At 51.5% G+C, this 22,269-nt stretch overlaps 8 protein-coding genes across 8 annotated transcripts; 6 read left to right on the top strand and 2 right to left on the bottom strand.

Annotated features, from left to right (window-relative positions):
• Nucleotides 1-171: 171 nt before the first annotated feature.
• A1O5_05550 (uncharacterized protein) lies at nucleotides 172-1,933 on the top strand (the record flags this gene model as incomplete). The annotated part of the gene is made up of 4 exons (XM_007746150.1): nucleotides 172-562; nucleotides 624-1,168; nucleotides 1,231-1,507; nucleotides 1,575-1,933. 4 exons carry the CDS (start codon nucleotides 172-174, stop codon nucleotides 1,931-1,933), a joined length of 1,572 nt encoding a protein of 523 aa, XP_007744340.1.
• Nucleotides 1,934-2,593: 660 nt separating this feature from the next.
• On the top strand, nucleotides 2,594-3,895 carry A1O5_05551 (uncharacterized protein; the record flags this gene model as incomplete). The annotated part of the gene is made up of 1 exon (XM_007746151.1): nucleotides 2,594-3,895. One exon carries the CDS (start codon nucleotides 2,594-2,596, stop codon nucleotides 3,893-3,895), a length of 1,302 nt encoding a protein of 433 aa, XP_007744341.1.
• A 770-nt stretch (nucleotides 3,896-4,665) lies between these two features.
• Nucleotides 4,666-6,152, top strand: A1O5_05552 (uncharacterized protein; the record flags this gene model as incomplete). The annotated part of the gene is made up of 4 exons (XM_007746152.1): nucleotides 4,666-4,830; nucleotides 4,887-5,061; nucleotides 5,110-5,202; nucleotides 5,260-6,152. 4 exons carry the CDS (start codon nucleotides 4,666-4,668, stop codon nucleotides 6,150-6,152), a joined length of 1,326 nt encoding a protein of 441 aa, XP_007744342.1.
• A 703-nt stretch (nucleotides 6,153-6,855) lies between these two features.
• A1O5_05553 (uncharacterized protein) lies at nucleotides 6,856-8,364 on the top strand (the record flags this gene model as incomplete). The annotated part of the gene is made up of 1 exon (XM_007746153.1): nucleotides 6,856-8,364. One exon carries the CDS (start codon nucleotides 6,856-6,858, stop codon nucleotides 8,362-8,364), a length of 1,509 nt encoding a protein of 502 aa, XP_007744343.1.
• An 847-nt stretch (nucleotides 8,365-9,211) lies between these two features.
• On the bottom strand, nucleotides 9,212-11,312 carry A1O5_05554 (uncharacterized protein; the record flags this gene model as incomplete). The annotated part of the gene is made up of 2 exons (XM_007746154.1): nucleotides 9,212-11,238; nucleotides 11,291-11,312. 2 exons carry the CDS (start codon nucleotides 11,310-11,312, stop codon nucleotides 9,212-9,214), a joined length of 2,049 nt encoding a protein of 682 aa, XP_007744344.1.
• Nucleotides 11,313-15,018: 3,706 nt separating this feature from the next.
• Nucleotides 15,019-15,868, top strand: A1O5_05555 (uncharacterized protein; the record flags this gene model as incomplete). The annotated part of the gene is made up of 3 exons (XM_007746155.1): nucleotides 15,019-15,193; nucleotides 15,253-15,661; nucleotides 15,709-15,868. The coding sequence occupies 3 exons, from the start codon at nucleotides 15,019-15,021 to the stop codon at nucleotides 15,866-15,868; spliced, it is 744 nt and encodes a 247-aa protein (XP_007744345.1).
• Nucleotides 15,869-18,199: 2,331 nt separating this feature from the next.
• On the top strand, nucleotides 18,200-19,769 carry A1O5_05557 (Ca2+:H+ antiporter; the record flags this gene model as incomplete). The annotated part of the gene is made up of 2 exons (XM_007746156.1): nucleotides 18,200-19,537; nucleotides 19,608-19,769. The coding sequence occupies 2 exons, from the start codon at nucleotides 18,200-18,202 to the stop codon at nucleotides 19,767-19,769; spliced, it is 1,500 nt and encodes a 499-aa protein (XP_007744346.1).
• Nucleotides 19,770-20,250: 481 nt separating this feature from the next.
• On the bottom strand, nucleotides 20,251-20,586 carry A1O5_05558 (uncharacterized protein; the record flags this gene model as incomplete). Its single annotated transcript, XM_007746157.1, has 1 exon — nucleotides 20,251-20,586. The coding sequence occupies one exon, from the start codon at nucleotides 20,584-20,586 to the stop codon at nucleotides 20,251-20,253; it is 336 nt and encodes a 111-aa protein (XP_007744347.1).
• Nucleotides 20,587-22,269: the final 1,683 nt, after the last annotated feature.

Below are 22,269 nucleotides of genomic sequence, written 5' to 3' on the forward strand. Positions count from 1 at the left end.
TACTGACCTAAACCGCAGAGCTGTCGCTACTGCTCCTCGCCTTTTAATTTATAAGAAAGGACTGCTAAACTGCGAATTGAGGGCTTATGACTATAGTTGCGCAAACACTAAACTTCTAGGTCTCTCCAAGCTTGAGGTTGTTGATTAACAGCACAGTATCCGCAGTTCATCATGACGAAAAGAAGCTACCGACGCGAAGAAGCTGATCCTCAGATTTCATCAAGTGACACAGACGACAAATCTCAAAAGATAGAGCAAGAGCTCGTCCTCTGCCCTAAATGCAACGTTCCGGTGCAAGGGAATGAAGAGGGTGCCCTGAACGGGACCGATGATCCTTCTATACTGGTCAACTGGGACGGTCCTGAAGACCCCTATAACCCCAAGAACATGTCTCCGGTGCGAAAATGGTGCATTGTCCTCATCACCGGTCTGATGACATTCTGTGTCACCTTTGCCAGCAGCGTCTTCGCGACCACTTATTCCGCAACGGCTGCCGAATTCAGAGTTGCGGAGGATGTCATGATCCTAGGGCTATCACTATACGTGCTGGGATTTGCTTTCGGTATCCCTCCCTTAGGCAAACACTAAGGCTGCGGTTCAAGCAAAGGCTAAGCAACCAACAGGCCCGCTGGTATGGGGTCCGCTGTCAGAGATCTATGGTCGCAAAGCTCCCCTTTTTGCAGGAATGGCCACTTTTGCCATCTTCCAGATTCCTGTAGCGGTAGCACACGATCTCCAAACTCTGTTCATCTGCCGCTTCTCCGGCGGCGTGTTCGGGTCTGCCCCTGTCGCTATCCTTGGAGGCATGTACGTCGACTTCATGGAGCCGATCAGCCTAGGTGTCGCTGCAGCAGTCTTTGCCGGCGCGGCTTTCCTGGGCCCTGCTGCTGGTCCTATTATAGGGAGCTTTATCACGCAGTCCTCTCTCGGCTGGCGATGGACGATATGGATCACCCTTCTGATGACTGTGGCCTTTGGACTCCCGGCCGCTGTCATCACACCCGAAACCTTCGAACCGGTTCTTCTCCGCAGGAGGGCCAAGGAGAGACGATATGTGACCAGGAACTGGGCCTTACATGCAAAGGCTGAAGAATATCCGCTTGACTTCAGGACTCTCCTGAACAAATACCTGACCAAGCCTCTGCATATGATAGCACTCGAGCCAATTGTGAGTTCTCAATTGTCATTCTCTGCCCTGACTGAGCATGCTACTCATATGAGGTGCCTCAGCTTATCGCCGTGACAATATACATGGCTTTGGTCTATGGCATCCTTTTATTGACCTTTGAGGCATACCCAATATCCTTCGAGGTCAGAAGGGGTTGGTCTCCTACAGTTGGAAGCCTGCCTTTCATATGTATCTTCGCTGGCGTGGTAGCTGGGTGCCTCGCTATTGCGGCTTTCACCAAGACTTGGTACGCGAGACGTATTTCCGACACAGCTAGGCAACCAACGCCTGAGGATCGGCTGCCGCCCATGATTGCGGGATCTTTCGTTCTTCCAATCGGTGAGATGAGTTGACTCTCTTATCCCCAACATTGATAGCGGGGATAATTAATCTCGAAACTCTCCAGGTCTATTCTGGTTCGCTTGGACATCGGACCCGTCAATACCTTGGGCAGCACAGGTTCTTTCCGGCCTCTTCATTGGGGCCGGAATCATCTTGATCTTCATGACCGGCGTCGTATACCTGATCGACGTCTACGCTAGGAACGCTAACAGCGCTCTCGCTGTCAACACCTTCATCCGCTTCATCATCGCGGCATCCTTCCCTCATTTCACCTCCAACATGTACATGTCGATGAGCGTTGATTGGGCCACTACCCTGCTCGGCATAATATGCGTTGTGCTGATACCGTTTCCCTTGCTATTTTGGAGGCGCGGCGGGAAGATCAGAAGCTGGAGTCGTTTTGCATTCAATTTTGAAGGTTGAAAGATCTGGCTTTCCTTCAGTTTGAACGACTGTACCCAGCGCACAGGGTTCGTTTAGTGGGATATGCTGTACGGGGAAAATGAGACGATTAATACTAAAAGATGTGGGATCTAATAACCCTGCTATCCATTCCCTTCTGTGTTTCTGGCACCAGAGGTTTTCCTGGTGCCAGAGGTAAGATCTGTATTGATACCAGCGATGAAATCGTGAGGGTGGGGTCAGGAGAGTGGGCGGAATTAAGAACCCTACTAAAAGGCTGCAACATATTGAACTCGCACATGTCCCTATACCTGATCACGAAGCCTGGAAGCTGCTCATAGCATAGTTTTTGACGGAGATTAGAGTGACACAGGCATTTCGCATGCGTAGCATCCCGGGAGGTATGAACTCGGACCTCGCAACCCGCGGACAAGGGAAGGCCGATTTCGGCCAACCCCGAAAGTTTTATCACCGCGAAAGCTGTCAAAAGGAGAAAGACGAGCAGGCAGACAACTGAAAAACGTCTTTCTCCAATATATGCTTCTCCAGTTCCCCGGGATACAGGTAGAAGAGACCTAACGACGCTTTTCATTCTCCATGTGTTGATAGTGACCACTATTCGATGTTATACTTGGCACCCTGGCCATCCCTCCTAGCAAACAAACGACAGCGGAAACCGCCATGGCGCCCTTGAAAGTCCTTATCATTGGCGGAGGGATTTCAGGCCCTGCTCTCGCCTACTGGTTGTCACGAATCGGCGCCAACATCACCCTCATCGAGCGCTCTCCCCAGATGCGAGCCAGGGGCCAACAGGTGGATATTCGCGCACACGCCGTGCCCATGATGAAGAAGATGGGCATCGAAGACGCCGTGCGAGCGGCGTCCGTCCACGAACCAGGCACGCAGCTCATTGACGTACACGGTCGAACCAAGGCATTCTTCCCGGCCACCCGTGACGGTTCCGGGAGGCAGAGTTTCACGTCCGAATATGAGATTCTGCGCGGCGATCTGGTTCAGATCCTGTACGGACTCACCGAGGGACGGCAAAACGTGAAGCACCTGTTCAGTATCACCGTCGACAGCTTCACCCAGGATGAAGAGAGCAATCCCAACGGCAAGGTCCACGTGAGCTTCCGAGACGGTCGCAAGGAGGACTTTGATCTTGTTGTCGGCACCGATGGATCCGGTTCGAGAACACGCAAGATAATGCTGGGTCCGGAGGCTCCAGACCCGCGCTATCCTCTCGGCGGTCATATTGGGTATTTCAGCATCCCATCGAAGGTGAGAGACTCGGACCGGGCGACGTTCTGCCATTTGCCCGGCCGAGTGGCCCACATCGTTGGGACGAGAAAGGACCGCCCAGGTCTGACTCGCGTGTACATGCTTATGTATGGCAAAGACGCCGGGCTCGAGGCGGCGTATCAATCTGGGAGTCCAGCGGAGCTCAGGAAGGTATGGGCCGATCTGTATCAGGGGGGTGGATGGGAGTGTGATCGATTCACGGACGCATTGCGACATTCCCCAGAGGCAGATGACTTTTACTGCACACCGTTCGAGGAGGTCCGACTTCCCGAGGGGTCCTGGTCGAAAGGTCGAGTGGTGCTGGTCGGCGACTCGGCGCACTGCCAGACGGCTGGCGGTCTCGGGAGTACGTGGGGTCTCGTAGGGTCGTATATCCTGGCAGGAGAGATTGCAACCCAATACGAGAAAGACATGTCATTGCCGACAACAGCTGTGGTGCAGGCGGCGCAGAATTACGAGGAAAAGTTCCGGCCCATAGCCACGTCAACACACGGCGGTACCGAGAGAGTTGGATTTCTGCTCTTTCCCAGATCGAGACCCGGAATCTGGCTTCTGCATTTGCTCGCAAGGTTGGCAGCGTACCTCCGGCTTGATGAGAGGGTTGGTATGTTCGGCGGTGAGACGTTGAAATGGCATGTCCCAGAGTATCCTCCTTTGGAAACGGCGCAGATTCCAGCCTGAAGGAAACCCTTACCTGACTTGCCGGGTTACAGAGTGAATCGGCGGAATGCCGCGCGTGTATATTATCAATGTCCTCTTTATTCGATACCCATTTACCTCTAAAATAGACATGAAATTCTGCTTTGGGTATTCTACCAAATACCCAAGGAAGCTTTGACCGATTTTTGTAAGTGGAAAGCTGCGGTCGCCGGCTGGATTTTCCTTGATGATGCCAGCGAATGTGACTCGACCATCGCCGTTCTCTGTGATAACAGGTAATGTGCCTCTGATGCGGAAGAATTGAGTGTTTGATACAACACCTTGCAGGGGAATTATCCCTGTTGATTTGTACCGAGTACTAGCACAAGTGGTACGAGTATGCGTGGTTGAAACGTGAATAGCGAAAGACTGTGGCGTGTCTCCTAGTGGACGGCAAACCCCTGAAGCCGGACAGCCCCCAAATGCTTACCGCGGCAAACGTCTCGTCAAACGCCAGATCGTTACACGATAGAACTCTCTTTGCACTTTTCAGATTTCGTCAAGGATCGGAAAATGAGATCTTGGCTGTGGGGAAATGGTACTCTGCAAGATTGCAGGATGCGTGATATATAATATATACGATGGTAAGGGAGGTCTTTTGGGGGGGAGTGTTAGTTGATTGATTGTCTTCTTCGAGCTGGATTCTCTCGACGCCATTCTTTACCGCACGCCTGTTGACCGGGCTTCCATTCTTTTGCCTGGTGCAGACACTTTGCGGAATTCTGCTGTATATTACGTCCTTGCATAGCGTCATGAATTCCCTTCTTTGTGCTTTATTCTTGGGAAGCGCGTCGTTCAGCGTTGCCCATCCCATTGTCGAGAAACGCACCGTTACGGCGCTGGACCAGGCTACCTTTGAGGAAGCCCAACAGCGAGACGATACGGCCACGAGGGCGTTTTCGTCTATTCCAATCAAGGTATGTTGGTCGACGCCAGCAACTGTGAGGGTGATGTTGATCAGCCTTGTGACTAGACTTCAGATGGACAATGCCTCTTCGTCGACGAGTTGTCTGGAGATTTTCGTGCCAATTTGACCCCGATACAAGTCGGTTCTTGCGACGGTAGCATTGAGCAACAATGGGATATCATCACCACTGAGAAGCACAACGATCAGCCAGGGGCCATGCTGATTGTCAGCACATTGGCAAGTCAACGTCATGCCTGAAGATGGAGGGGAACTTGGTCTAACTGCCGAGCCTCACAGACGCAAGCTTGCTTCAATTTCGATCCTCGTCGCGCCGCTGGAAACCAGGTAATTCTGTTTTCCTGCGGTGGACGTGCCGATGGGAGTAAGTCTCGCAACCCAAAGCCAGGGAGAGCCTGACACTAATGACACATTGTATTAGGTGGAACTGTGACGAACTCGCAGCTTTTCCCTTTCACTGGCAGTGCCGGCCCTCTTACCTTGACTCCCGAAAATGCACCTGGAGACTGTCTGACCGTCAATGGAGCCCTGATCGACATAGCTGCCTGCAATGCGGCTGATGCTAATCAGTCCTTCACATTCGGCGATCCGAGTACTGTCGTTACCACTGATGTGGGTGCTGCATCTCCTACCGTTGTGACTCAGTCGGTGCCAGCTTCGACCGTATCCGCCTTAACCACCTCTGTGATTACCAGTTCAACCTCGGTGACGCCATTCCCAACCACATCGCCACCTCCTGTCGTTGTGAGCACGGTAGCAACCGCGTCTGCCTCCGCTTCGATACTCTCCGTTTCTCGTGCTGGCAGTGTCCTCAATCCCTCTGCTGCAGCAGAAGCAAACCCTCGTGACAACACCGCTACGCGCGCCTTTTCATCCGTCTCGCTCAAGTCTACCTCTGGTCTTTGTCTCTTCATCGACCCAACGGCTGGCGACTTCCGCGAGAACCTGATACCGATCACGCTTCAGCCATGCGACGGGGGCGCAAACCAGAGCTTTGACATCATCACTGCGGGCATTCACAATGACCAGCCGAATTCCGCTCTGATAGTTAGCACCCTGACACAGGGATGTCTGAATTTCGATCCTAGGAGGGCCGCTGGAGATACGGTGATCATGTTCAGTTGCGGGGGAAGAGCCGATGGTAGTGGCCAAGTCACCAACAGTCAGCTTTTCTCCTTTACCGTAGGGGAGACCAGCTTGAGACTCCAGCCGGAGAATGGTGCTGGAGCGGTGTGCTTGGTAGCAGATGCAGCGGGCAGGCTGGATCAGGCGGCTTGCAGTGACGATCCAAGCCAGTTGTTCACTATCGCCTGATGTGAGAAATGAATATTCAGACCTTGTACTGGGTAGCACTTTTCTCATGTGGTCGTTTACACAGCATGTTAGTTCCTAGCCCCTGAGCTTGCCCTCATATACTCGACCCTTTCCCGCCCCACGATGCGCTGCTTGCACAAGCGACAGGCGTGGCGACAACAGCATAGTTCTGTCAGTGACTCAGTCGGTTTCTGTGTCGAACCACTTGAGGTCATTTGAGAAAATCTATTATTATTTGGAGTGACAAGGGGCTTGAAGGGGTTGAAATACTGAAAAGAGGGTGTCCGGTTGACGCAGTGCCAAGACTTGGCGGCTTAGGCCCTATTAGGCTAGTCCAACTTTCTGAACAGTCATTGTGACTCCGAGACGAGTGTAAACAATCATCGCGAACACCAAGGCACTCGCAACCGATCCAATGGAAAGCAGCACATCCACGATAACTGTCCGTAAGCCTCACGCATGCGCAGGCACTTTGGTTCGTTTCACTCTAGCAAGGCAGGATGAGACCCATGAGGCTGAGCACCGGGTTGGGGGCAGTGCATGGTGACAGACGCGCCAACTTTTTTCGAAGGACGCCTTGCTGCTTTCGATCTTTCAACAAACACCAATGCGTATGAATTAACTATTAAACCCCATTTTCTCAGTGCCAGCACTCAGAGGAGCATTAAATCAGGCTTGGCAATTTCTCCTTGGGAACTGCAAAATGCTCGCCCTCGACGGCTCAACCCTTGAAGGTGGCGGCCAGCTTGTCCGCGTGGCTCTCTCACTGTCAGCCATCTGCGAGGCCCCTATTCGCATCTACAATATTCGCGCCGGCCGAGGAGCGAATTCGTTCTATAAGCAGACCAACAACGGTCGAGGGAGCAAGAGCGGACGTGGGAAGAGGGGAATCTCTAGCCCTAGCGGGAGGGCAACTGATGGAACGGCAGCGACTGCTGCAGCTGCAAAGCACAGACCCGGCGGTGGGCTAAAAGAGAGCCACCTGGCGGCATTGAGGTGGTTGGCCCGTGAGTGCAGTGCGGAGGTTGAAGGTGCAGAGGCGAGTAGTCAGGACCTCACATTCAAGCCTGCACGACAGAAATATGGGGACCGACATGCGAGACGAAGCAAGACGGAAGGAAACGAAAGTGGGGAGCCAGAAGTGATCGAACTGAAGAATCCCGGAAGCGTCTGGCTCATCTGGCAGGCGATTTTCCCGTATATTGTCTTCTCGATGCTCCGCCGTCGCAGGGAGAGGCCAGAGACGCCGGCCTTCCGCATCCGTCTAAGGGGCGGAACGAACGTCCCGAAATCTCCGTCGAGCGAATACATGCAACAGGTGCTTCTCCCTTTGTTCGAGCGCATCGGACTGCCCAAAGTCGACATTCAAGTCCTCGGGCGCGGGTGGACGACGGGTGCGTTGGAAATAGGGGAGGTCGAGATCTCCGTGTTCCATCCGAGACAGTCTCCGGAAGACGACAACGCAAGGAGGAAATCGGAGGCCGACCGCCGACCAGAGAAGCAGAAAGGGAGAGCTGATGGTGAGGAGGACGAGGAGAGTGAAGGCGTCACCCTCCCACCCTTCCGCATAGTTTCACCCGGACCGATCACCATAACATCCGTCTCGATGACAATCCTCGCTGGCTCCCCTAAGACACATTCGCTCGCCGAGTCAAAGCTCGTCAACACCCTGCGAAAGATACCACCGTTCTCGTCCCCCTCCATCCCCATCCAATTACACCCTTCCTCCGCGGACTCGGGCGACGAGCGCCGACTCTACATTCTGCTAGTCGCACAGACCTCTGCGGGCTATGCTCTGGGGAGAGACTACCTCAGCCCAGGCCGGAAGGTCACAAACGAAACAGAACGCCACCGCATGGTAGAGGAAGCAGTGGGCCACGTGGTGCGCAGCTTCACCAGGGAGTGTGAGAGGGGGAGCTGTCTCGATGAGTTCGCAGAGGATCAGTTTGTCATTTTCCAGGCTCTTGCGGATGGGGCGTCGACTGTCGACGTGGGAAGATCGGGCAAGAACAAGGATAAGACGGGAGGGGAAGATACCGGGAGTTTACACACGAGAACGGTACGGTGGGTGTGTTGCGAGATGTTGGGGACGGTGTTTGATGGGCTGGGTGGATGTGAAGGGCGTGGGCTGTGCAGGGAGGAAGGAGGTGTTGATATGGTAAGAGAAGGGGTGGAAGTGCTGGATATCGACGAAGATGAGGATGAAGAATAAACCATCGGTGATTCAAGCGTGGAAGCCTCTGATATTTTTTGGAACAGTACCCCAGGCGACTGTTGACATCGCGCTACCTAGAGCGTAGAGTGAATTCAATCAGTGTAAACACCATCCTAACCATTACCATTTGCTTATTTTCCCTGCGATGGAGCTCGCAAAAGAGCCACGGGGTCAGTCGCTAGAGTCAACATCCGTGAACATCTTCCTGACGTGAGTAGCCTCCTAGGCCTGACACCAATTGTACCTGGGCAGAGGCGGATATCCACCAAATACATTGCAATTATGAAGTCCCACCGCCAACAACACCGTCCATCGATTTGAGCTAGAGAAGTAGGATCAATCATCAAAGACAATTTTAGTTCCTCGAGAATACTGAGATGGAGGTTATGGCTGTCATTTCGCGGACTTGACAGTACGCCTCGATCTCGCAGGAGGCATTTGATGTGCCTGTTCCAGTGGTGGCTTCCCGTTAGCCTCTGTCACACGAGGCATTCGACCTTCGTGCTCGAATGAGTGAGTATTCAGTCTCATTTCCTGACCTTGTATGGTTTGACGATCTTTTTGTTTGGTTTGTGGGTCTGGAGCATTCCGTGCCTGTCCTCGTCTGTCGCGTCTGTTCATAGGGACATTCCGCTATTGATTGTAATACTTGAACACATTTTCGCGCATGGGTCCGTCGAACCCGTGATCAATATCATCCTCGGCATCGAACTACGACGAACTTGCCACAGCGTAGACATTCTCCCTCTTCAAGTTCCCAGTGGCATCGAGGGCAACGCACAACATTGTCCCCCGGATCTGGTATTATTAGACCCGGTTGCGACGAGTTGCGCTCTAGAGGCTCCTAATCCTGAGCTCCAGCTGCACCACGGCTTCTTCCGCCCCTGACTGCACGTTCGGCAAGAAGCTTCTTCTTCATTTCCTTATGCGCCAAACGTGTGGCTTTGTCGTACTTGCCCTTGCCCAGAAGCGGAAGACCCGGAATCTTACCCGTGGCGTTGGGGTCTGGCTTCGGCTTCGTGGAGACCAGTTTAGATTTTGGCCCTCGAGCTTTGACAAGATTCTTGCGTTCCTTCTTGGGCTTCTTTACCTTCCAAGGTTTTAATTTCTTGCCATCAGCCGGGCTCGAACCCGACTTCGGATTGCCCTCGCTGTCATCGAGTTGACCAAGTGAGATGAAGTCAGCTGCGAGCTCTGCTTTGGCATCTGCTGCTACGTCTGGCGCAGGAACTCGAGCAGATTCTTCAGCCGTTTGCACGGTCTCACCAGACTCAGCGACACCGTTAGACTTCTTGGCTGCCTTTTTTGCCTTCTTCAATGCCTTTCTCTCGGCCTTGAACATGTCGTTTGAGGTTGTTGTTGCACTTTGATCTGCTGTATCAGTCGGACTGATAGTGGGTTTTGCCTCCGCACTTTGCGGCTCTCCCTCACCTTCGGCAGCAGTGCTGTGGGCTTCACCTTCAGCAGGCGTCTCCGTGGACTCTGACACTAACGTGGGATTCAAGGCGATACCAGCTTCGTCTGTCTTGCCTTTCTTGGTTTTATTCTTTTTCTTTTCTTTCTTTGACTTCTTGCCTTCTTCCACGGCAACTTTGTCGTCAGACAGATCACTTGCGGGCTGAATAGCCAGAGCAGGGGCATCCTGCTCATTCTCAATTTGTTTCAGTCCCTCCCCAGCGGCCAACTTCTGGCTCAAGGCAGTTGAAGGCGTTGTCAAAGTTGAGGACGGCATGTCTAGCCCGATCTCTTTCATCTTCTTGGCCTTCTTGTCCCGTCTGCGTTGCTCTTTCTCAATTTTTTTCTGCCACTGCTCTTCCGTCTTGGGTGCGGCAAGACGCTCCCGTTCGAGTTTCTCGTGAGGGATCTTCCGGAACTTCTTATTTGCGCCTTTCCAGACATCAGGGTGTAAAGAACCGGATTCGGCGTATTTACACTTGAGAATGTGACCGAACATCAGATAATTGTCCATAGTCTCCGCCACGATCTTTGCGACCTCGTTGGAAGCGAATTCGATAAAGGCAAAGTGTTTCGACGCGCCAGTGCGTTTGTTTCGGGACAGCCGCAGTCGGGTGATGTCTCCAAATTGAGAAAAGTAAGCCCTCATCTCCTTCTCGTAGAATCCATGAGGTATGCGGCCAACATAGACAGTTCCGGGACCATTGTCATTGCCTTTTGCTTTGGCTTTCTCCAACTTCTTTTGGGTCTTCTTCGATTTGGGCAAAGGAGGCGTTGTTCCAAAGTCGAACCGTTCGTCTTCTTGCTTGTCCTCGGTGTCACTGTCAAATCCAGCCAGTAGAGCGGCGGCATTGTCATCTGCCTCGACCTCGGCAGCAGCCTCCTGGTCGTCCCCACTGGCAAAGCCACCAAACTCCTCTTCAAGCTCATGCTCGAGGGTCCGTTCGGCCTCCGCCTGCATTGAAGTGGACACGGGTTTATGCGAGGTTGCAGTCTCGAGATTCTCCGCCCCGATATGCTCTATCACGCCATTGACGCCATCAGCAGTGAGGGTCTCGCCATTGATGCTGTTCTTGTCCTTCTTGTCCTTCTTCTCCTTCTTTGACTTCTTGACTGGCTCGACGATATTATCGGCAGGTTTGTCCCCCTCAGCTGTACCTGCAGTGTCTGCTGGCACCAGTGACCCATCATCATTCATGAAGTCGGAAGCTCGTTTGCGGGATTTTTTTGACTTCTTTGCAGCGACACTGTCGGATGGGGGGGTTTCTTGCTTGTCATCGGACGTGACTTTCAAGACTTTGATGGGCTCAGCAATCGCAGCGGCATTCTTGAGCTCGGTTTCGGACGCATCCTTCTTGTCGGTGGTCTTTGATTTCTTGCTTTTCTTCAGAGGCTGTTCGGTTGCAGCCGACGACTCTACTCAAGGTCAGCTAATGCCACTGGTTCAACTAATCTCGATTCTACATACCCTTACGTTTCTTGGTACCCATGACTGCACCGGCGCTGTATGCAATAATCAGGTGTGTGTCGGCCACTTATTCTCCCAAGCCTGTTGGCCTGTTAATCCAAAAGTCGAGATTCAACCCTAACATCCAAATTTTTCTCCAAATTTTGCTTGGCATGGGGAGCGCCAAGCGGCGACTAACTCCGTATGGAGACTGTTCGCAAGAGGAAGCTTTTCCGGAGCCAATATGTGCAACTTGCAATGCACCAAGTGCCAAGGCGCTAAAAGACCTCTTGGCGTGCATGGTCGAATGTGGTTGTCTTATCAAAGGAGCCAGGCTACCCAGTACAGTACTGTACATAAGATCACGACCCCGAAACGGCGCGGGATTCACGACCAACTACCCCTAGACACCAGAACCACCAGTCAGCCTGCATCTACTCAGAGGTGTCAGCTTTCTATTAACGACGTTTCTATGTCTCCGGAGCTGTGGCGACAACTTCGCCCGGACGAAGTTGGCATTTCGCAATGTCGGGTCTTGTTCAGCTGAAGAAAATCAAGCTCTACACGCTCTGGGATGAATTCAGGATCTGTTCTAATCCCTTGCTGATGCGTCCAGCTTGCTGGCGAATCATGTTCATTATCACAACAAACCATGTTTCTTGTTACAGACCATCACGACCTTCAACCTGATTATATCATCCTTCGAGGAAGTGTATGAACCCAACGAGGCAGGCATACTTGCTCCGTACTTTTCAGTTGTACGCCCCAGCCGGTTTTTCCTCGTCGTCAACACATCCGGCCAAGGATGAAGGACATAATTCCGCTCTACCGTGATCATAGCCCTGCTTCATATCGACGGACTCTTTCACCCAACAGATTAATTAGGCGGCAAATCGTGTTGATGTCCTGTTTCAAATGCCAGAGAGACATGCGGATATACGGCTGGGTTATACTGGATTGTTTGTAGCAATGACTACACCATGGCAGAGGGATCATTGTCTTTGCAATACTGCTACTAAGAACCACGACTGAGAACAGTTGTCATGGACGTCAAAGATCTCTCGTTCCGCTAAAGAAAATCCACCAAACGGAACAAATCAGGGCCCTTCCACCAGAGCTTGAAGCTCATCCTTCTATCAACGATTCCATCCCACTCGGGCGATGCGTAACATTCAACGTGGCCTTCGCCACCGGCCTCGCCTTCTCTCCGTTCACGCTACTTCATTATATGCTAGAATAGATATGACCAGAGACGCCGGCATTGCGAACGGCAAGTGCGGCATACACGTCGGCACACTCTCCATGGGCTAGTAGAGACACACGTGGGCAATATCCAACCAAGTGCATGAAGTTGTCTGCGGTGGGGAGAGCATGTAATCCAACAAAATAGGGCAATGCCACGAGCATCTTGTCTCACAGATGGGGCTAGCGATTTTAACAGGTCTAAGTGTGCCGAATGATTGTGTGTGAGCGGCCTTGAAGTTCTTCATCACAGGAATATTCTTGACAACACGATGACGACGCCGATGCCTTCTGAGACCTCTCGGTCTTAGATTGGTACGTTTTGGCCATCGAAGAAACATTCGGCGGTGGAGGACTCGAAAATCCGCAGTCCACCCACCTTCGGAGAATCGCATCTTCAGTGTGGGCCGGCGACTGTTGTCTGGCTAGCTTTTCTTCGATGCAGCCTCTTCTGCCATAGCCTACTTCCTCCGCATGTGGATTGCTAGGTCTCCCCACCATTTGGACACGCCATTGCGACGGATCCGGGGCTTGGGGTCACAATGGTCGCAGTTAGAGCGTGTAGAGGCAGAGAGACTGACACGACTTAAGGGCGAGCTTCACAACAGTTGTGCAGGCATGAACGAGGACTCGGAGAAAGTCGGAGAGTTAGGAGAAAGGTACCTACATGTACCATTGATGTGGACAGTCGAAAAGGCCTGCCCAAGAAAATACGTGGGAGGGCAATTCTTTCCCAGTAATATCATTCAGTCATCATGAGACATTGGCAATAGATATGGAGAAGAAGAAGCGCCACACACCGTGGCGGGGTGCTTAAGCTCTTGAGTGAACTGCATGAGCTCTTTTATGCTGGAAGTGCTGGAATCTTTGATAAGCAAGATAAGGCCTTGAAACACAGCCGTCATAAGAGAACATCAGCTCACTCGACACCCTCCGTGGCGAGCTTTTTGTGATTGGGCTGAGGATTTTGAGTGTACTCCGTGGGTGCTTCGAGGGCCGTATGAGCTTACGGAACCTTGCCACTTGGGCCAGGAAAAGTACCTCACAGTCCCCGCGAACATATCAAAACACGAGTAAAGACACCAGTTCTCAATACCCCAGAGCAGGAATCAAGCTGGTCGCAGTAGAGGAAAGCAACTTGAAACATGCGCGGATTGCACAAATCCTTCCAGGATCCGGGGGGGGAATGAATAGGCTGGGCGGACAGATATCACGAGCCATCAAAAACACTCGAAGAGATCAGGGAAATTGTCTTTGAATGGCTGATCAGATCGGCCACCGAGGTTGGTCATCTGAGAGAGAGGACATGCCCATCGGGAGGCATCTACAAGTACTTGTTATTCAACGAATTAGGCCGGAAGGACAGGCTCACGGATGGCGGGGCTTCTTCTACCTGGCCTTTCCTTTTTGTTCAGGGCAACAATCCATGAATGAACAATGTTTGAGTTTCGATTATCGAGCTTCCTCGGTGAGTCAAACGTCGTGGGCACATAGAGTAGATCCAAGGGACCTCAATCCCCGCGGGAGATAACTGGAGAGGACTGTCTCATGCATTCCAATGGAGAATGGGTTATGAACTGTGTAACCCGTAACAAGGGAACTAACTTGTTAACGCCGGATCAGAGAAGGATGGTGACCAGTGCGACGGAAGAAAGAGTATGTGATCGCCCCTAGAATAGGGATAGGGTGAGGCGCTGGCCGCCGTGGAGCCCCTTTGACGCCCATTCCGCCCCATGACCAAAAGCTTGGTGAGCCGAACAATCCGCGCCCTTATGCCTCGTGCGTCATTGTGTCTGCGTGGACCGGTGCCAAAACATCTCAGCTCTCGTAAGTGTGGACCAGCCACCTCCAGCCGCCTCCCCGCTAGGTATGACGCGCTCACTGGCTGCTTGACTCTTGCCGGGGCAAAGTGCCCCTCCCCAATTATGGAAGATGGCAAATGCATAACTTCTCTGGACCAACGGACCAAACTGGACCATCTGACATGCAAGCATCAGGCTGACCTAAACCGAATGCTTCATTCTTGTTCGCGAGGGAGCTCCCACCCTTGTCGCTGTAGGCGGATCACCCGGACCCTTCTCTAGGACATTTCGGCCTCAAGGACTCTTCGGAAAGACGAAGCTGCTTTGCCTGAACGAGTACCGAGTACTAAAACAATATGGCTCGTTGCCATCCTTTCGTACGATTCGATGGGGCGAGAGGGGGGTTGGTGAAAGCGCTGTTCCGGTCTGGCTGATCTTCCCTATGACTGTCGCTTATGTGGATTGGTAACCAGCCATGAGGCGCTTTAATCACCCGTCCGGCCTCCCCTCCCACGCTTCTTCTTATCAGATTTCCGTCTCTATAAGGTCTTGTCCTCTTAAATACCTTTGATCCAGCACAGAAAATCCGCCTTGACACAATTTCCGAGATCGAGAACATCGAGGCTGGAAACGAAAAGGACACTCGATCGTCAAATACTGGAACACGGTATTCCAAGCACCTGTCATCGACACACTTGAGCAGCCATGGCACCAGTCATATGGGGTCTCGATTTGAAGGATATCCATTGGAGGAAGTTCGGGAGCGACTATATGTGGAAGAAGAAAGACTACCACATGCGACGGACCAAATTCGTGATCTACCAAGTTGCCATGATATGCATGGTTGTATCGGAATCAATAGGCACCGCTGCCTTGACAGGTGAGCATCTCGAGTCCCCCACTGCGGCTGAGAACATTTCTGACTTTCCGGAATGACAGACTATGTCAAGCAACAGTCAAGGATTGAGAGTTTACACTCTTCCGCAGCTGTACACAACGACGACTTCGTCGGTATTGCTTCATACAATATTTTCTGTGGTGTGGCGGTTGCTACCATCTTCGGGGCCGGGTTCTTCTTCGATCTCTTCTTCCCTGAACGCTACGAGCCCAAGAACATTCGATGGTCATGGAGACTCAGTGCAGTCTTTGTGACGTTGTGTACCATTGGCGATGCACTCGCCTTCACAGTCATTGTGGCAACCGGCAAGTCTTGGATCTCGGCCGACACACAGGACGCAGAAGAGATTGCTCAAGAGAAAATCAATCCTCCGTTGATCTATCGGCACAACGGTAGAGCCATTGCCGCTACCGTGTTCCTGTGGATTGGCATGTGTGCAACTGTGGCTAGGTGAGTATTGGAGGCCATCAATAAGAGGGAGATTCTGACCTGAATAGCTGTATCATCATGTGGCTCTACTACCAGCATCTTGACACCTATGGACCGAAGTCCCACACTGCTCGTATGCGGGATGAGGTTGACAAGACGATCTTGATCAACGAGAGAGCCCAAACGGGCATGAGCTCCCGAGAACAGATGACTTTCAACTCAATGTAAGCACTCGTAGTCCCTTTAGGCCAGAGTAGATCCCAATTCTAACATCCTTTCTAGCCCATACAACTTGAAGCCTTGAAAGCATCAAACTTTCTTTATCTATGGATGAAGTACAACCTTGCTAGACCTGAGGAAGAGTTGGAGATGATCCTCCCACTTTTCTCAGAATTTGAAGTAGGCACAACGTATACTAGCCTCCAACCGAGCCCACATTCACAGACGGAACCAGTTGTCGAGGCCCGCTGGGGCCGAACGTCGCCACGGTCAAAAGGGTTCCACTTTGTTGTTTCCCTGTGGGCTTCGTATACATCAAGCGTTTACACTCTGTGTTGGCGTTGTGCAGCGGCGAGATTCAGACGGCGACGGGTGTTCGTCGGCGTTTTGAGACTTTATCGAGTCCAGACAGCGGCTTGGACAGTACAGGAAAATTGGGGGGCATAAAGTTCGGGAGTATCGGATCGTCCGGGAAGAGGATCACGGTGGGCTTTGATGATCAGGAGCTTGGGTGATATGTTTGGGCACTTCTCTGATTGTGCACGTGTTAGAAGATGTAGTTTTAAAAACCAATATGGAAAAGGCTTACTATGAGGTGATCTTCTGGTGGTCTCCGGTCCTCAGCCCTTCCGCCCGCTCTCAGCCTTACGACTGCCTTGGCACCTCCGGGTTCTCTATCTATACACGGTACCGAGAGCGGTATTATTCATAATCGGTATCCCCATCCCATCGTTCGCCAGCTTTGGCTCGTTTAGGTCTTTTTATAGCAATGGGTTCTCAATTTTGCCTAGACAAGTGTAACTGGCGACTGGTGTCACAGCGGTCGCTGTGGCACTCATTGTTCCAGTACTCGAAATCTGGAGCGAGAACCAAGACGTCAACGCGCTTGGCGCCGCTAGTCTCCACCCATTTCATACTTTTAATTCATATAATTTTTTTGTCAAAATTGACAAAAAAATACTCGCCAAGCCGCTATGGCGCAGGGGTAACGCGTCGCACTTGTAACGCCAAAGACTACAACCTCGTCTGAATTACATGCGAAGATCACAAGTTCGAATCTTGTTGGTGGCAAAATTTTTGCGCCGTGTACATTTTTGTGATTCTGACCAGGGATCCCGGAATCTTCAGAAATCTCTTAGTCCTAAGCGGAAATGAATTCCATCAGGCCTCAGGCCGACTGCAAACCAAGTGTACGCGAAGCCCAACTCTAAAGCTTTGTATAGACGCACAGGGTGTTTACTATGCCATATCGCCTTCTATATTTTCTCGATATTGTTTGGACGTGAGAGTCAAAGGAAAAATATTCAACCTAATTCAACCTGGGGCTGCGATGGGAAGGATGAAAAGTTAATTTCTAACATGTTTCTTGTCTTTGCAGGGGGCTCTAGATCTCAGAAACCTTCTGTCCACAGCTAGATAGGCAGCTGAAGTACATAATGCCACGGGGTACCAAGGGGCCCCTGGCCAGCTGGCTCAAAGTGGGCAAGCACGACAGATGCTCAGCTTGGGCCGAACATTCAAGAACAGTATTCGTTTTTGTCCACCGATATTGACAACAGAACGCGCTCGCCTCAGCCAGGAAGTGCCTTGTCGAAATGATTCCGCAAAGTGACGTACGCGGTTTGTCCCTGACTGTTATAGGATTCACAGATGAGTACTTGACAGCAGTTTTGGTAGCCACATTGGAGTGGACTAGCAACATGGCAATGCATGCGATGACACTCGAGATATTCAAGCATGAGGTAACGACAATATTCGCAGCGCTTTTCACGGCATTGCTAAGAGCAGTTTTGGTGAGCGGACAAGAAGTGGGTAGTCATCCATTATCGGTGGCTGGGAAAGCTTGTAAACTCACACCCACGCCACAGGCGATGTAGCATGCTGTTGGACTGCTGAACAGCTCGTTGAATCGCCTGCTCGCCAGATAACTGGGTATTGCGGGTGTCTAGGGGCCTCTATGCTCTTTGATCGCCAAGCTCTTAACCAGTAGACTGCGAAGCATTGCTCATTGAATTGCGCCTTTGGGTGTTGGTTGCACACTCTGCCAACAAAGTACGAGGTATGTTGACGTTCCAAGACCGGCCAAGAGCACAACCAAGACACAAACCCCGCTTCCAGCCTCCTCCAAGCCAAATAGTTGAATTTCCTTCTTTTCTACTGCTTCCTCGATTGCATCTTGACCTCGTGGATTTAAAGCACCTCAATTTCGGGGAAGACAAATTTCATCTACAGGAATAGCCAGTCAATGATCCATTTCCCTCCCACTCAGGTTAACCGAACACTCAGCTCTTCGCGGCTTTCTATATATTGGCCTCAAGTCGTGCCTGGGTATCGACCGCAATGAGCTCCGAAGCTTCTGGTCCCTCAGACTTGATTCATCAAGTCCTCCCCTCCACAGACTCGCCTTCAAAACCTCACACCAGCAGCCATGACTCTCACCACAGTGGCCCTGGTGGCCTTTTGACAATTCACCACGAAGGAGAATCTGGCCGCAGCGGTATCCACTTTTGGTCTTTCATGAGCATCTTATGGCGCTCCTCATCCCAGGTCTCCATGGCGGTCAACATCCTATGGCCCTTTGTTCCTGTTGCCATAATCCTCCACTACCTTCCCGGCCATCACTCGGCTACATTGAACAAATGGGTCTTCGCAACAAGCTACATTGGCATGGTCCCCGCAGCGAACCTCTTAGGCTTCGCCGGCCAAGAGCTCGCGCGAAAGATGCCAAAAGTAGCGGGAATCCTGATTGAGACAGCCCTGGGCAGTATCGTGGAGATTGTCCTGTTCATGATTCTAATCGCAAAACACAAGAACACCGAAAAAGGTGGCGATGACAGCTCCGCAGAAGAAGGAAATTTGATCCCAGTTATCCAGGCCGCTATCCTTGGCTCCATCCTTACAAATCTTCTGCTTTGTCTGGGTCTCTGCTTCTTTTTCGGCGGCATTCGTCGACAGACACAAACCTTCCATGCCGTTGTCTCTGAAGTTGGTTCTGGTCTCCTTCTCGTCGCTGGATTTGGTCTCCTCATTCCAAGCGCGTTCTATTCTGCGCTAAAAGGCGAGACACGCCCACAGAGTGGCTTCACAGAACACAAATTGCAATACGATGTGCTGAAAATGAGCCAAGCGACCAGCATTATCCTCATGATCGCCTTCGCCGTCTACATCGTCTTCAATGCACGCAGTCAGCATAGCATTTTCGACGAGATACTCGAGGCAGATGAGATTAATGATGCAGATCGGGCGCACGACATGGCAAAGGAGAAGTTGACATTTTCTGAATGCGTCGTTGCAATAGTCGCCTCTTTGACGTTCATTACCCTCCTTGCCATCTTCCTTGTCGAGCAGATCGAAACTATCGTGCATTCCGGTGTGCCTGATCAATTTCTCGGCCTTATACTGCTTCCGTTGGTTGAAAAAGCGGCCGAGCACCTGACCGCAGTTGACGAAGCTTGGGACGGGCAGATGAATTTTGCCTTGTACCACTGCCTGGGCCCGAGCATTCAAACAGCACTGTTCAATGGTCCGCTTGTTGTCATCGTGGGCTGGGCCCTTGGGAAACCAATGGACTTGAATTTCGAGATCTTCATGATTGCTCTACTCGTATTGTCGATTCTAGTGGTTGGGAACTTCCTGAGGGATAAAGAAAGCAACTACCTTGAGGGGACGTTGTTGGTGGTGAGTTCGGGCCCCGTCGAGGCCCTCCTTGGGCTTTTGGTGGACTCTGAGTGCTGATTCGGACGTATAGATTGTGTACCTCATCATCGCCATTGCGGCCTGGTATTATCCGGACCCGGACGTGGCAACCTCAAATGAATTCGACGGCTCTTGGATCGCTGCTGGAATTCAACCAGGAGCAACGTCAACAGCTTCTTTGCAGTTCAAAGCACAGGGGCCAAGAGTGTTCTGATGCGACTCATTCCTACGAAGGACTTGGTTACTGGAGGAGATACTATTCTCACGGAGGAAGACATCATCAGCAAATTTCCTGCTGCTTCTAACTAGCTGGAATATCGAGAACAGGATCGTATTGACATACTTTGAGGATGATTTAATCACAAGGCCAATTGAAACGGCATATGGTCAACTATAAAAAGGGAGGCGGAATCTGGTGAGGTCAGAAATCGGGGCAACTTCTGATGGATAATGATATTGGTTCGTGGCCAGGCCCTCCTCACCCAGACGGGTCCGCTTGGGTCTGCTTGAGTTCACTAACGCGACCTGGAATCTCAAGCTGATTGCCCCTTCCATCAACAATTGCATCACTCCCGAGTCCCAATGACACACATTCTCTTTTTGGCTTTATCGTGTTTTTCAGCGCACTTCCACCCTGTATCGATACCAGGCCAAGTCGCATCGAAAGTGCAGCTCGACCATTGCCGGTCTTTGCATCAAAGAGCCTCTGGGGCAAGCCAATCTCGGAGGACACCGTCGTCGTTGGTCCCAGCCTCGTTCTCCCTCGTCCTTGACTTGGGGTCGGACTTTTGCGGAACTTGCGTGCTACTACCTTCTACGCCGGTTCGGCCCTGGGATTGACACACCTGCGATTCGCTGACGTCGCCTCGTCGCTCTTGCGTATTAACTCGTAACTGGAAGTTGGTGCCCAGGTACGCTCTGGTGGTCTCGAGGACTCTCATTCGGGTCTGTTCAAGACGCTGCATTTCGGGCGGCAGATTTTCCGGGACCTGTTCATCGACTGAAAATTGCTGCGTCAAGATCACAGTCATCGTGGGTTGTCGTCCGTCTTGCCCCCATACTTGGTATGCTGGGACGGGTCCTCCTTGAACCTCACGATCCTGAGTCGTCAAGTGTGCTCTGGTCATGTTATTCCCTGGCGGCCCGTCGGCGGATATGCCAGCATCTTTTGTCTTCTCATCAGATATGCCCTGCGGCAAATTTTGTTCAGATCTCTTCGACATCCCAAGATCCACTAAACCACTCCTTGAGGGTATGCCCTTAGGATAGTTGCAACGCTCTGGACGTCTCTGACACCTGCCACACACGGGTTTGACACTGTCGCAGCCTTTCCGTGACAATATACAGTGTGTACATCGCGGTCTCTCCGCGGTACTTTGACCCTTTTGCCTTTCTCGCCTAGGAAGAACGATTTCATGGCTTTGTCCAGTGGCTTGGATTTGGTCAGCCTCATTCTAATAGCTCGCCATCTCTCCTCCAACGTCACAATTCCGATGGCCATGCTTACCTTGGGCATCAGGCAGTTCGCGCGCTTGACTATAGTCCTTGTTTGGATGACACTTTTTCATTCTAAATGACTCAACATCAGTGTTTCTCAACAGTGAATCGAAGCTATTAGGCTACCGGCCTCAACTTTGTCGGTCGCGGTGTATTGAAATTGAAAATTGATGAACTCAAGGGGATGCATTCAATTTTGGGATCGAACACCGCTCTCCACCGCTCTATTGAAAGAAGAGATTGATCCGGTATCTATGGAATGGCGTTCTATCGGACGCAAGACAATGTATACCTTAAGATGAAGAGGTAGGAGAACAACAGGCTGAGCCCATTTCAGACCACGAGCAGGACCATGATATAAACGATCCCTGACCGTCCTGCGCACTGGCACACCGATCAATCGATTTCGCAGCTTTAGGGCGCATTTTTCGTCACTTTTCTATTGAGCAATGCACTTTCCTTCGACTCGAACCCGTTCACAGCTTGACGGTAGGGGTGACCAGATGCAAGAACAAACAGCTCTAGCGGTAAAAAGAATACATGCGCCCCAAACGATGTGAAAGTGATAGAATGAAATTTCTCAATGGTGAATATTGCAACTGCTTCCTACAAACACCATGGTAGATGTGGGCGTGTGACTAGACAGAAAAAATTACTACGGAGTATGTACAATTCTGTCGGCGAGACTAGAGTAGAAGTTCACGTGTAGTCTAGCGAAATGGGAAGGAATGGACAGAGCACACATGCAAAGGTATTGTAAATATAGCCCTACAAAGAATTTTCAATCAAATTCCCACAGAACAGTATTGCATAGCATCAGTTCTCTGTATACACCATAGGTACAATGCTCTCAAGTCTCTCATTCTCCACTATTGGATTCGCGTTCCAAAGGTGGGTCGATTAGCCCACTGCCACTGTGAGCGAGCACCTGCGGAGGGCACGTCGCCGCATCCTGATCAGCCAACAACGTCGCTGGATGGCGTTTGGCCCGGGAGGCTACGGCATATTGGGTATACTAAAAAAATCCTGCACACTTTTAGTGTTCCCCAAAAGGTCTGACTTGGAGTACCAAGACGGATCTGATTCGACGGGCGACGCGGATTGTCAGGGGTTGTTGACCTTGTCGAAGACGGAATCCTTGTGCCATGGTGCAAATTCGCAGATGATTCCACGTCCCGGCGGTCAAGAGGGGCATACTTATGTAGGCAGTTCAGTCA

This window comes from Cladophialophora psammophila (assembly GCF_000585535.1).
Source record: "Cladophialophora psammophila CBS 110553 chromosome Unknown aczJe-supercont1.7, whole genome shotgun sequence".
Classification (NCBI taxonomy): domain Eukaryota; kingdom Fungi; phylum Ascomycota; class Eurotiomycetes; order Chaetothyriales; family Herpotrichiellaceae; genus Cladophialophora; species Cladophialophora psammophila.